General features: G+C 40.8%; 1 protein-coding gene and 1 non-coding gene across 2 annotated transcripts; both read right to left on the bottom strand.

Annotated features, from left to right (window-relative positions):
• Nucleotides 1–202: 202 nt before the first annotated feature.
• On the bottom strand, nt 203–3,484 carry PPDPFL (pancreatic progenitor cell differentiation and proliferation factor like). The gene is made up of 5 exons (XM_065629526.1): nt 3,410–3,484; nt 3,201–3,293; nt 2,180–2,269; nt 1,989–2,088; nt 203–1,571 (listed from the first exon to the last, which is right to left on the bottom strand). The coding sequence occupies exons 2-5, from the start codon at nt 3,253–3,255 to the stop codon at nt 1,559–1,561; spliced, it is 258 nt and encodes an 85-aa protein (XP_065485598.1). The 5' UTR covers nt 3,256–3,293; nt 3,410–3,484; the 3' UTR covers nt 203–1,558.
• An 8,129-nt stretch (nt 3,485–11,613) lies between these two features.
• Nucleotides 11,614–11,704, bottom strand: TRNAI-UAU (transfer RNA isoleucine (anticodon UAU)). The gene is given in 2 exon segments: nt 11,614–11,649; nt 11,667–11,704. It is a non-coding gene; the product is annotated as a tRNA-Ile (tRNA).
• Nucleotides 11,705–12,638: the final 934 nt, after the last annotated feature.

Raw genomic sequence — 12,638 nt, 5'->3', positions numbered from 1 at the left:
CACACCACACAAAACAAAACACAACCAAAACCCACACACACAAAAATCCCACCACAACACACCACACACCCAAAACCACCCATCAACCTCACCACAATCAACACCAAAGACCAGTTTATTAGAGGCCAAAAATAAGTCAGACCAAATACTGATTAAATCTTTATTAATAAAAAAATCTTAGTATAAAAAATAGAATAGTTCATTCTGTACACTTAGAGAAAAAAAAAGAAACATGAAACTACACAACAGCAGTAAAGAAAGACACAAGTCAGTTTAAAACTCCTGAAATTATCTTTTCAGAATTGCGGTTTTTGCTGTTGTCTTGTGCCATGTATTTGTCTCCACCAAAACTGTAAGCTTCCTGAAGCAGCCACTTTGGTGTTCTATACATAACCATGACAACCATTTACCTATAATGAAAAATGTTCACTATATTAACATTTACTATTGTTAGTTCACCCAGTGATGGACAAATGTTAGGTAGGTTTAGTGACAGTACATCAAAAAGTTGCATAGGTAATTTACAGAAATGATATCATCCAGCCAAATACTTGTTATTTTCTATGACCTCTGATGCACTTTAGTCATATTCAGTAGAATATACAATCTGATGTACTGCTTTGCAATGCTGAAAATCAAATGAAGCTACGATACAGTGTCTTTCAAGAGCATGAATCAGAAGGGTAGATTTGGTTAATAACATTAACGTGATTACTTTGAACACTTTGTCAGACCTAGTGCACAACTAAACTGGCAGACAGCAGGGAATATTGACAGGATTAGTCACTTCAGAACAAGTAGTACTTTAAGCTACAGCAAAGCAGGTGAGAGTAATCTAAAACAGAGCTAGGAGGATCAGCTCTGATTAAGGTCAATGCTCACTAGGATTACTGGTTTCTTGTCTCTCTTCTATTCTGTCTCCAGATACCAACATGCAAACATATGAATGAGAGTTGTACCTGGGTATTTGAGATGGGGATTTACACACCCTGCTCAAAGAGACCAAACTGATTACTGTTTCTTTGTATAACTGGGCTTTCTAAAAGTAAAGCTATTAATATTATCATCTTGTAAATTTACTCCATGTAACTGGTACACAAATACTTGATGAAAAACTTGCACCACAGAGCAGTCCTACTCTGGACTGTATGCTTGAACCTTGTTGACATCAGTGTGACTGCATATAGAGCTGATATCTTAAAGGTAAAACTTAACACTATTGCCTAGTGCAAAGTCATTCAATGCACACACTTCTCCTTTTACTGTCATTTTTCACTAGCTATCCAAGTATGTCATCAGGATATTTAATCCAAGGAACTTCCTTAGAGAGGCATCTCAAATTATAGCAACTCTAATGAACAAGGAAGGCCACAGACATGTCCATTAAGCAATATCACTTAAGCTACTGACAAATATTTTGAAAATATGGTTTTCCACCCTTCTAGAGGTTTTGTTTTCTTCTTGCAGCAGAACCCAGACACTAGGAAGATCCCAAGCCTCTTGGAAAGAGAAGTCTGTATGTAGTATCTCAGTCAGTAAAGCCAGCATGCTGTCATATTCAACTGTTGGTACTGCAGAAATATATTAAAAAAAAGTCATGTTTATATTTTCCTCAAAGATATTTATCTGCCTAAGTATTTTTGAACACATTCATATCAACTTTAACATAACGTAAAATGGGTAAACTGCATAAATGGGTGCACAAAAGCTGTAGGAAGAGGATTAAATAAATATCACCATAAATGTAGAACAGTTATAGACACTAGTACTTGCTTAATGTCAAGTAGCATATGCATTTATTTATTAAAATGAAAACATGGGAAGCTTCTATAGCCCTACTCTTCTTACGGCACCTTTTATTTAAGTCAACAAAATAACATGGCACTCCCCAGACTGTTTTCACTAACTACAGCTTATTTACTAATGCTTTTACTAAAAGGAAGATGGAAGGAGTAAGTTATCCCCTTCATTTAAAAAACAGGACTCACTTGCTTGCTGATAGCGTTTTTCTGCCAACATTTGATGGAGATGGTTCACAATGGAAAAAGCTTTTTATCCACCAATATTTATCAACTAACTCAGGTAACTCTGCAAAAGGAGAAAAAACCCATGTCATTAGACACTGTCTGAAAAACAAACAGGCAAAACCCAAATACTGTTTGAAAGAAGGGAACAATACCATGAAATGCGTTGTCCTGGTCTGTAATGTTCACAGGATCCGAATAGCAGGAGGAGCTGGAAGAAACACTGGATTCAGAGTTATGTGTTGCTGTTCATGGAAAACAGAGACACACATAGTTTAAAAAAAAAAAAAAAAAGTTTCAAGAGAGTACACTATTTTCACGCCAAGAATTTGTTCAGACTTGCTGCTATCTTGGAGGAAGCAATCTAAAAGGTAAACTTACCTTGCTACAAGGTATAACTTTATAACTTATACATTATTCCACTACTGTTGCTTATATAAAAAGTTTATTTCTTAGTCTACTTACTCTTTAGTTAAAAGCATTCTGAGATCTGTTTGCATAACTTTCACTGAAATCAGTGACAAATCTTATGATCATGTACACATTGCTAACAAAGCAAATGAGTCTATTCTTGAATATTCCACTGCAAAATAACCTGATTGCTATGCTTTCCATTATGATACAACTAAATACTGTAATCACATTACAGTGTTCTTCCTGTATAAAGGGATCCTAATAGACCAGATGTAATCTCAAACCTGTGACTATTTCACATGTTTAGAAACAAAATCGCAAGTTGGTTTTGTGTTCTAAGCCTGCAAAGTAGATATGAAGTACAGCTAGAAACCAGAACTTTCTGGGCTAATGCTTTTTCTATGTCAGGTTTTAAAATATTATTTTAAAAAAACCAACACACAAACAACCAACCCCCCAACATATCCTTAATGAACAACTCTAAAAAAAAAAAAAAAGTAGATTAATAACCAGAAGTAGATGTTCATTAAAACTGAAGCTCCTTGCGATAACGCAAAACTCTCCAAGCAACTAAAAACTACCAGACAAAGACACCCTTTTGCCTCTATCTCATCCAGAAGTCACCTTAAACACTTTCTGACTTTTTCATGAGCGGTAACAATCCGGACATCGGCTCGGGGCCAGGGTGTGTATGCAGGGGTGCTCAGCCTCCCTTCTCCAGAGAAACCCCCCAGGCAAGTCCCGTCCCCCCCGAGCACTCACTTCTGTAGTACTGGTTCTTGGCCAGGAGGCAGCCGGCGGAGGGTACCGAGGCCATGGCAGCAGCGCGACGAGAACACCGCCTCTCGGAGGAGCCTGCGAGGGGAACGAGGCGTTTCACCGCGGGGAGCCGCGCCCGGCGGAGGAGAGCGGCCCGCGGCCCCCGACACCGTCGCAGCGGCTGCCCGGTCCCGGCCCAGCGGCTCACCTACCTCGCCCAGGAAAAGCAGACGTCCAGAGGAACAAACACGACCGCGCTTCTCCCCCGCAGCCAATACCTCCGGCCCCCCGGGCCGCCCCTATATGGGCCGCGGCGGCGGGCGGCCCGCCCCGGGGGCGGCGTGGCGGGACGGGACGGAGCCAGCCCCCGGCAAGCTGCCGCACAGCCCGGGGTGCCCCCCGGCTCCCGTCCTGGTCACCTGGGTACTTCATCCCGACTGTCATCTCTGAGCACTTTTCTGGAGTGCATTAAGTGGGGACTAAGAGCTGCTGAGTTAATTAATGATTCTCACCTCTGTGGGGAAGGAGTAAAGGGGGACGAAACAGGTACTTGTTTCAGTAGAGATTTTTATTTGATGGCAAATATCCATATTACTATACACATGCACTAGAGAAAGTGAAATCAAAGCACTGTTTTCCAGTCTCGCAGTAATAAGTGAAACCTGCGATCATCTAAAGTTTTGGTAAAGTTAGAACTAAGTGCCAGATAGAACACGTAAGTTTTTTCCTCCCATAAATAAATGCGCAGCTCTAAATTGCAATCCTATCTCATTGCAAAACTTGTCCTACAGTATGTTAATTCACCTTTCAGAGTTGCCAACAGAAAAACTAACAGTTTTGACTCTGAATCATTTCTGCTCCACAAGGAAATGCTTTTTCACAGGAGGAGTTGTGGGAAAGAACGTGGCCATGTGTGGCGTGTGATACCATTTTACTGCGACATATCTGACTACTTGAGTAGTGTATCCTATCTCAAACGATGCAAAACCAAGGCATGCTATTATCTTCAGTTAACAAATGGGAATTCTGAGACCCAAAAGAGCTAAGATAAAAAAATCCACCAAGCTTAGGTGTTTCATATGAAAGCAGTCTGGGACTTCGATTTTTTACATATTTAGCACTATGCCACACTTCATTTACCCACTTACAGCTCTCATTCACTTCAGATCCAAATTTAAGTACTCAGCACGTTGATAAATCAGATTCTCATTAGACATTGAAAAAACTGGTTAGTGGCCACCTATGATAAATGTAAGTAACTCGCATAGCGTCAATTACGAACTCAGGGGCAAGGTTATAATTTAGCTTTCAAGACAGCATTCAATTGCCTTAACCAATGACCTGTTCTTTTCTCCCTGGAAGCCTTTGCTGCATTGCCTACTCACTTTTCCACTTCTATCACACACATGGAAGAAGTCCTACTAAATGCACTCTATAATCTCCTTAACTTCAGAAACTCAGTTCATTTCCATGCTTTCTGGCAAAAGAGGCAGGGGCCCTATGAAATAAATAGTACATAACCCCCAATTTTATAAAAAGGCATTTACAGAAGGAACATTTTCAGCCTTTTGACTATTATTGCGACCTTAACAAGTGTTGATTTAACATTTGTGTATGCATAACTATAAAATGGACTAAACATTGAATTATATGTCATCCCATGAATCATGGATACTTATCAAAAGTATAACTTGAATTTAAAAATTAAATCAATATGACCAATTAAATGAATGAATCTCCCACCTAATCATGCCAGGATTACTCGATATAACCCTCTTTTAGATATTAGAAGTAAAAAAATCTCAGTCACAACAACAAAAACAAAAGAACAGTTTATATTGAGCTTCACCTTGAAGCTGACCTGTTAATTATTCACTAGACAAGGTATATCTACTAAACTTAGCTACTCTTTCAGTTCTTGGAATATCTGTGAGCATGATGACAACATTTTTGAGCACACATTTTGGGTGTTTTCTTCCATGCACTTTTGTGATTTTTACTTTTCCTTGTTACTTAACCTTGTGGAAGAGTAATGTGGCACGGGAAATTTTACAGTGTTTCTTCATGGCTGTGTCAATTTAATGATTGTATGGTTACTCTGACATTAATGTTTAGACAGATGTGAACAACTTCAATGAAAGTATCTTTCCACGTGCATATGCAGAAAGGTACATTTTTGGCATGCGAGGGTAGAATATTCCCTTCTCCCAAGCTTCTGGAAGAGCAGATTTTGCACGTTTTCTTTGCCCAGTCTTATTGCCTATCCGCAATTAATATTTCAATCAAATTTTGTACAGAAAGTATAAATCACTCTCATCTGAAGGGAATTGTGTCTTTATTTGACAGGATGACTCTCTGTGAGAAGACTGAACTTCCTTGGGTAGTATTTTGTAATGGATGTGTTAACATTTTCAGCAAAATTTCAGAATTTTTTCCTTCATGCATCTTTCAGTACCTCTAAGTATTCACTGTCTCAACAAATTATTTTGCATACTTGTACTGTCAAATTTTTAAAAGGAGTCTGTAAAAAGAGGCTTGCATTAAAGGAATTAAGTAGCTCCACTATGTAAAGTAACAAACCTTCTCTATGCAAAAATCAGTTCTCAAAACCTGCTTGGTTTGTTAGCTACTTCCAAGGACTGGTGCCATCACTTACTCTTTTCATTTATCTGCTCTACTCTTCAAATATTGAGCAATTAATGAAGAATTAAATGTCAGTGTGCGAGGTGGCAGGAGAATGGAAATTTATGTTGTATGTAGCCTGCGAAAGAGGCACAGGGCCATAGACCTGCTGGGGACAGCCTGAGCACAGAAAGGACAGAAAAAGCCTTTCTCTTTACTGATGCAATGTGTGGCAGCACTGAAAATCATCAGCTTTCTAGCAATCACCACTCCCAGTAGTGAAGTGATTGCTTACTGGTAGTTCTGGCACTTGTTCTTGTTCTTGTTCTTGTTATTATTATTACTATTACTATTACTATTACTATTACTATTACTTACTATTATTACTATTTTTTAAATCCTTACTACAAATATGAATGGAATACATGAAAAAAGATATTTAATGATGATGAATATATTTTATTTTTGTTCCTGATAATTTAAGTTATCAGATGAGATGACACTGAAAGGTTACTGAACTCTAGACTCCATGCAGCACACTTCTGAATGATGCATAGTGCCTGAAGCATCAGCAAAAGTAGTGAAAAATTTTGACCTATAAACTGCACTTTTAAGATACTGGAAAAAACTACGCACATTGCTAAATTGTTGGTGCAACTTTATGCATTTACAGTTAAATATATCAAGTTTTCAAAAGCTGTTAGAAGTTTCTCTTCATTCAGTTCCATGTCCTGTGTAGCACTACACTCATAAGAAAACAAAGACATTTTAATGTGTGTCATTTTAGCTGTATTTAGCATTTTACCGAGACACATTTTTCTTTAAATTCAGATACAAGCTACATAAGCTTGATAAAATTCTTCCAGCAAGCTACACCTTTTACACCTTTCTAAGGCAGCATATGAATACTTGGCCTCTTTGTTATTTCACCTCTCAGGCATTCCAAAGAAGAAGCCTTGAAGTTCCAGTATGACCAACTATGTGGGTTATAAATTGTATTCTGACAAAATAGAATATGTAACTTAATGTAATGTAATTGAATAACGCAAAATTGAATCATAGGCATGTTTATATACCCCTTCAATATGTCCCTGGAGATTGATTGATCTATAGACATGAGAAGAATTAGCTTGCTATTCAATTTCCCAGCCAGTACAGAGATGCAAGGCCAAAATCATGCATGTTTTCGCATTCTTGTTTATTTTGGTTCAAATAAACATTTCATTGCATAGCATCCACTTTTTCTAGTTGCTGTAAACAGTACTGTTGCATTTTGATGAACACACACAGACTCCACTTTCATTCACTTCTGCATCTACTCTCTCTCTGTCCTTGCAAGTAGCATGGACTCAGCCTCACCAGATTGAATATAACCTGACACCTCTGCAGCTCTGCAAAGGCATCTTAGAAGGTGCTTATGCCTCACAGCGTGTAGCCAGCATTCCTTAGCACTGAGATATGACACCCTTGGCATCCTCATTTCTTGGCTAGTTGCCCTGTCACCGGGCCAGATGCTCAGAATGGAGCAGCATGAGGTGCAAAAGGAATCAAGGAGCTTGTGAACAAGAAGCACATACTCATAATTTTGCAGCTGGAAAATTTCCCATTAACCTAGCAACAGAGCTGGTCCAGGCTAGCATCCACATCACAGAGCAGAACTTTTTCAAATTTAAGAAGTCAAAGACAGTACACTTGTGCAGCTGGGTTAGAACTGACTGTGAGGACAGGTTATACCATGAAAGTGTGTAGGAGCCCTACACAGTGAGTTGGTTATACCCCGTAGTCAGGTGAACTGTGGTCTCTCTGATGGGGTTGTCACTCTCATCTCCCATGCCCCCGCACCACCTCCTGAACCCCAGTGCTAATGTTATACTGAGTACAGTGAGGGTGGTTAGGATGCTGGAGAAGTGTCTGCCTACCTGGTCATGTCAGTAGAACCTACAGCCCAGCCCACAGAACTGTCCTGAAGGTGACAAATGACCTGCCTGAAATTTTTCATACATGAGCTTCTGTGAAGGAATCGAACTTTAAGGCATACTCTGCTGCAGGAGCTTATTCTGCTGCAGTGAGTGGGAGTTCACACCTAGGAACAAGAAACATGACAGTTGCCTGAGCTCTACCTAAGTCACAAATGTCCTCTGATTTAGTGAAAGGCATCTTATCAGGAGGACCAAGGAGCCCCATGTAGATGGCTCATTATTCTATCATCTTGTTCTCCTTCACAGCACTTTTATCTCCTCCAAAGCCACTATATAGTAAGTACACACAGCATGTTCTTGTATGTCTCAATCTGCTCCATTGCAATAAACACATCCGCATGTCATTATGTGTCTCATATACCTGCTCTATTTTATACAGGGACCCCTGGAGAAACCTGAAAAGTCTTAATTCACTCACAAATCAGACCAGGCTGCAGAGAGGCACAGGGGAGGAACACTGACAGTGTAGGACTTCTCACACAACAACAACAGGCCAGATCCTCAGTTCACTATGCTTGTTACTTCTTTCTCCCACACTTTAACCAGTTGGCCTCAGAAGTACAAACATCATTAGGACTGACCAGGGACTCTGCCATTTTTTCTAGACTCCCACACACTTAATAGTTTGTCTCTACTAGTAATTTAAATGTTTGGGACCATTTTTTGGCCCTGAAGAAAACTGGTATGCAATGGCCTATATCCACACTGTTTTATACTGCAAAATAATATGGTTACATCCAAAACAGTCTATGAAGAACTATGTTAAATCCCAAGCTGCCTAGGAATTTTTTGGGATGGAGCCAGGGAAAATCCTATGCCATTCCAGGACCTTTCTAACATTTTAAGAGTACAGACTAACATGTTCTGTTCCCTGATAAGGTTCCCTGGCATTAATTTAACAGTTATCTAATTTAATGTGATGTCACTGGTGGCTGGTGTAAGAGGTCCAGAGCCCAATAAGCCTGCAAACAAGTGAATCTCTCCTAGGCATCCATTTGCAAACTTACCATGTTTAACATTAGGATGTACGTGGCTAATTAGGGTTCAGTTATTTCATTTCTTTAGATTAGATCTTAATGAATCTAATGTGGTTACTGTTCCCACCTCCACAGATGCTGCTGGTGGGAAGTCTTTTACTCAGGCTGCTGCAAAGCTGCCTCTGCACCCCCAGTGCCAAATCTTCCAGCACAGCAAGAGCTGGCGCACAGTCACATTCAGACAACTAGAGAAGGCTTTCTGCCTGAAATATATAACATGTCAGCAAGGAAAAAGTAGGGAGTAGGCACTGCCAATCCCTTCCTCTGTGACAACCTGGGAGTAAAAAGGAGAGAAAAGGACTAGATAAGCAGCTTCTTTGGGGAGCTATTAGTCCCAGCCTCAGTCCTACTTGACACTGTTGCTGAGCCTCTAGGTATGACACATAGACGATGCACTTCAAGTAGCTTCCATGAAAAAAAACAAAGGTAGCCAAGCTGGGTACCTCTCAAGATAAAAATTCCCAGCATCTCAGGAGAATTTACTCCAACAACAAACTCATCTCACTGGCAATGAAGCCACAGTTGGCAGCATTTGGAACTGAGGAAAGAAGATGAGGGGCTTCTTCAGGTCCCCCTGTCTATGCATCCTTCTGTTTATGGCTGGGAACTCTTTTTGACACAATTTGTGCATTATTTGCTATTACACGTTGGTTTTGGCTATATACTGTGCATCTTATCTTCATGCTCTTGTTTTCTTACCTTGTTTTGCTTCTCTAAGTTTGCTTTTGGTGTTTGACCTGGTCTTCTGTTTTCCTGTTTGAATAAACATGTTTGAGCTGTTAAAGGTACATTGATCACTCTTTTTTTTCAAAGTAATTCTAGGGCTCCTAAAGCTTCATCTCTTTGCATGGCCACCTGCTGCAAGGCATTACAGCCGGCTCCCGTGGAGTTCAGGGTCCAAAACTAGAAGACAGCATAAAGAGCTGAGAGAGAAACTCCAAAAGGATGAGAAAGGCTTTCAGAAAAAGCAATGTAGTCACAGATAGACACTGTGTTTGTGAACTGAAAACTTTGCTTTAACAGTTAGAGGTATTCTGTTCAGGCATGCCAGACCCTGAGATCTGGAGGCCACAACTTTTGGTCAGACTAAAGGGAGAATGACCTTCTTTCTGCTCAAAACAGGAAAAATTTATGATTCCTCCCTGGTGAAACGTATTAGTGGGAGAAGGAGGAATTTATCCACCAATCTTGGTTTGACTAGTTCTTTCACTGGGGCACAGATGGCCATGATGGAAGATTCCTAATCATAGCTCTCAGCTTTCTTGCTAGTAAACCCAGAGTAACTGTAGAGGACAGGGCCTCTTCTTTCCAATGTGCTTCATGGTCCCAGGGGGTGCACGATGCAGATAGTTTGGGATTAGTAAGCATATTACCAAATTCTGCAATAAGAACACACAAACACCCCACCAAAGTATAATGTGGATGCAATAGGCTGGTCTATGTCAGGATCCACTGTTTGAATGCCACAAGCCTTGGAAACCTGAGGTCATATTCACTACTACTAAAGCAATATAGATTCAGGCTTAAAACAGTATAAGTACAGATTTACAAACCCTGAAATATGGAAGAGGAAATGAAAGAACGGCAAGTGGTCCTTTAATCCTTTAATCCAGAGTTTCTTTTACAATGTTATGTAATGAGTCTTAAAGAGAAGCTAATTAAATGAGACCACTTGATTTGAGATGTGTTGCTCCGGTCCTCTGCCTCTTACGGCAGGATCAACACTGACAGGTGCTTGTCTTCTTACTGTAACACTGACTCATATCAAATTTGATCTAGAAACAGAGAAATGGATGTTGAGACTTGTGTACTGCTGGTGGAGGGGATCTCCTTCAGGCAACTAGGAGGCCGACCACACTCTGCTGATGCTACAGGTAACTCTCCTCGGAGTGACTGGACTCTGTGCTTCCAGAAGACTCATAGAATCATAGAATCATAGAATGTCCTGAGTTGGAAGGGACCCACAAAGATCATCAAGTCCAACTCTTGTCCCTGCATATGACAAACCCACAATTATACCATGTGTCTGAGGGCATTGCTTAGTCTCTTCTTGAACACTGTCAGGCTTGGAGCCCTGACTACCTCCCTGGGGAGCCTGTTCCAGTGCTCCACCTCCCTCTGGGTGAAGAGGCTTTTCCTTATGTCCAATCTAAACCTCCCCGGCACATCTTCCTGCCATTCCCTCGGGTTCTGTCATTGGTGACCAGAGAGAAGAGATCACCACCCCCTCCTCCTCCCGTTGTGAGGAAGCTGTAGCTGCAATGAGGTCTCCCCTCAGTCTCCTCTTCTCCAGGCTCAACAAACCAAGTGACTTTAGCTGTTCCTCATACGGCTTCCCCTCCAAACCCTTCACCAACTTTGTAGCCCTCTTCTGGACACTCTCCAGTAGCTTTGTATCATTTTTATGCTGTGGTGCCCAGAGCTGCACGCAGTGCTCCAGGTGAGGCCGCACCAGTGCGGAGCAGAGCGGGACCATCACCTCCCTGCCCGGCTGGCCATGCTGTGCTGGATGCACCCAGGACACGGTTGCCCTCTTGGCTGCCAGGGACACTGTTGGCTCATGTTCAACTTGCCATTGACCAGAACCCCCAGATCCCTCTCCTTGGAGCTGCTCTCCAGCAACTCGTCCCCCAGTCTGTATGTACAGCCAGGGCTGCCATGTCCCAGGTGCAAAATCTGGCACTTGCCCTTGTTAAACTTCCTGCAGTTAAACCTGGCAGGCAGGGGGCAGCCGCGGTGGCAGGGGGCTGACACAGTGGCCAGAGCCCATAAAAGTCCTGCTCCAGGTGAGGCTCGAACTCACAACCTCGGCATTGCTCCATGTACTGTCCTATAAGTACCGTGCGCTGACCGATTGCGCCACTGGAGCTCCCAATAATAATAATAATAATCACTCAGTATTCATCAGAAAATATACAATTTCGACCTTGTTATCTCTTTTTCTGTTTGTTTCTTTTTGCATACCAACCATTTGCAGTAACATTATATAATAGAACCAGGGTATTATCCAAACACCTTATATTCTGAAATCTCCCTTGTGATATAGAAATATTATTTTTTACCTAGTTTAAAAAAATGCTTTTAAAACTTTAGACTTATTTGTGTACACCTATGAGGTTTTCTTCACTTAGCTTTATCTAAAACTTAACACAGACCCTACGTGACAAAAGACATATGATGCTGCAATTGAAACTGTGGTCTGTTCACAGTCCAGTGCAATGCAATGCTCTGCACTAACAATTCACAAATGTTGTGATGCAGACTTCTCAAAGGCTTTGCTGTAGAAGTGTATCCACTGCAACACAGACATCAGGCAGGTTGAAATCAGGGATAATGGTAGGTCTTAGCTCTGATTTTCTGCACATACATTTCATTCTTTCAGTTAGTGAAAACAAAATACTGACTGTCTCTTTAATAACACAGTTCCACTAGTATGGTTGATAATGGAAAGAAAATTGTTACTTGCAGATTGTCAGCTCAAGGAGTGATACATTTGTTGTTGTTGAGTAAAAGTTACCATTTACAATGATGATAATGATTATCATCTAATGATTACTTGTTGACATATAAAATGAGTCACTGTCATCAGGTCTTTCCACATGAAATAGATGTCCATGTAGTACTATAGATAAAATTCACCTGCGCAACTGATATTATGTGGATACATTTTGACAGCCTGAGCAAATGACTACAGAAAGGAGAAGATGCTATCTTTTCACGCCTAGTCCTAATTGCTCTAGGAATAAAAAATGTAAATAAAACCAAAACAAACACATAAGACAGAAAATTTACACTGTCAGCAT

Source organism: Caloenas nicobarica, chromosome 2, assembly GCF_036013445.1.
Source record: "Caloenas nicobarica isolate bCalNic1 chromosome 2, bCalNic1.hap1, whole genome shotgun sequence".
Classification (NCBI taxonomy): domain Eukaryota; kingdom Metazoa; phylum Chordata; class Aves; order Columbiformes; family Columbidae; genus Caloenas; species Caloenas nicobarica.
The sequence above is the reverse complement of the archived record's forward strand: the minus strand, read 5'-3'. Positions and strand labels throughout refer to the sequence as shown.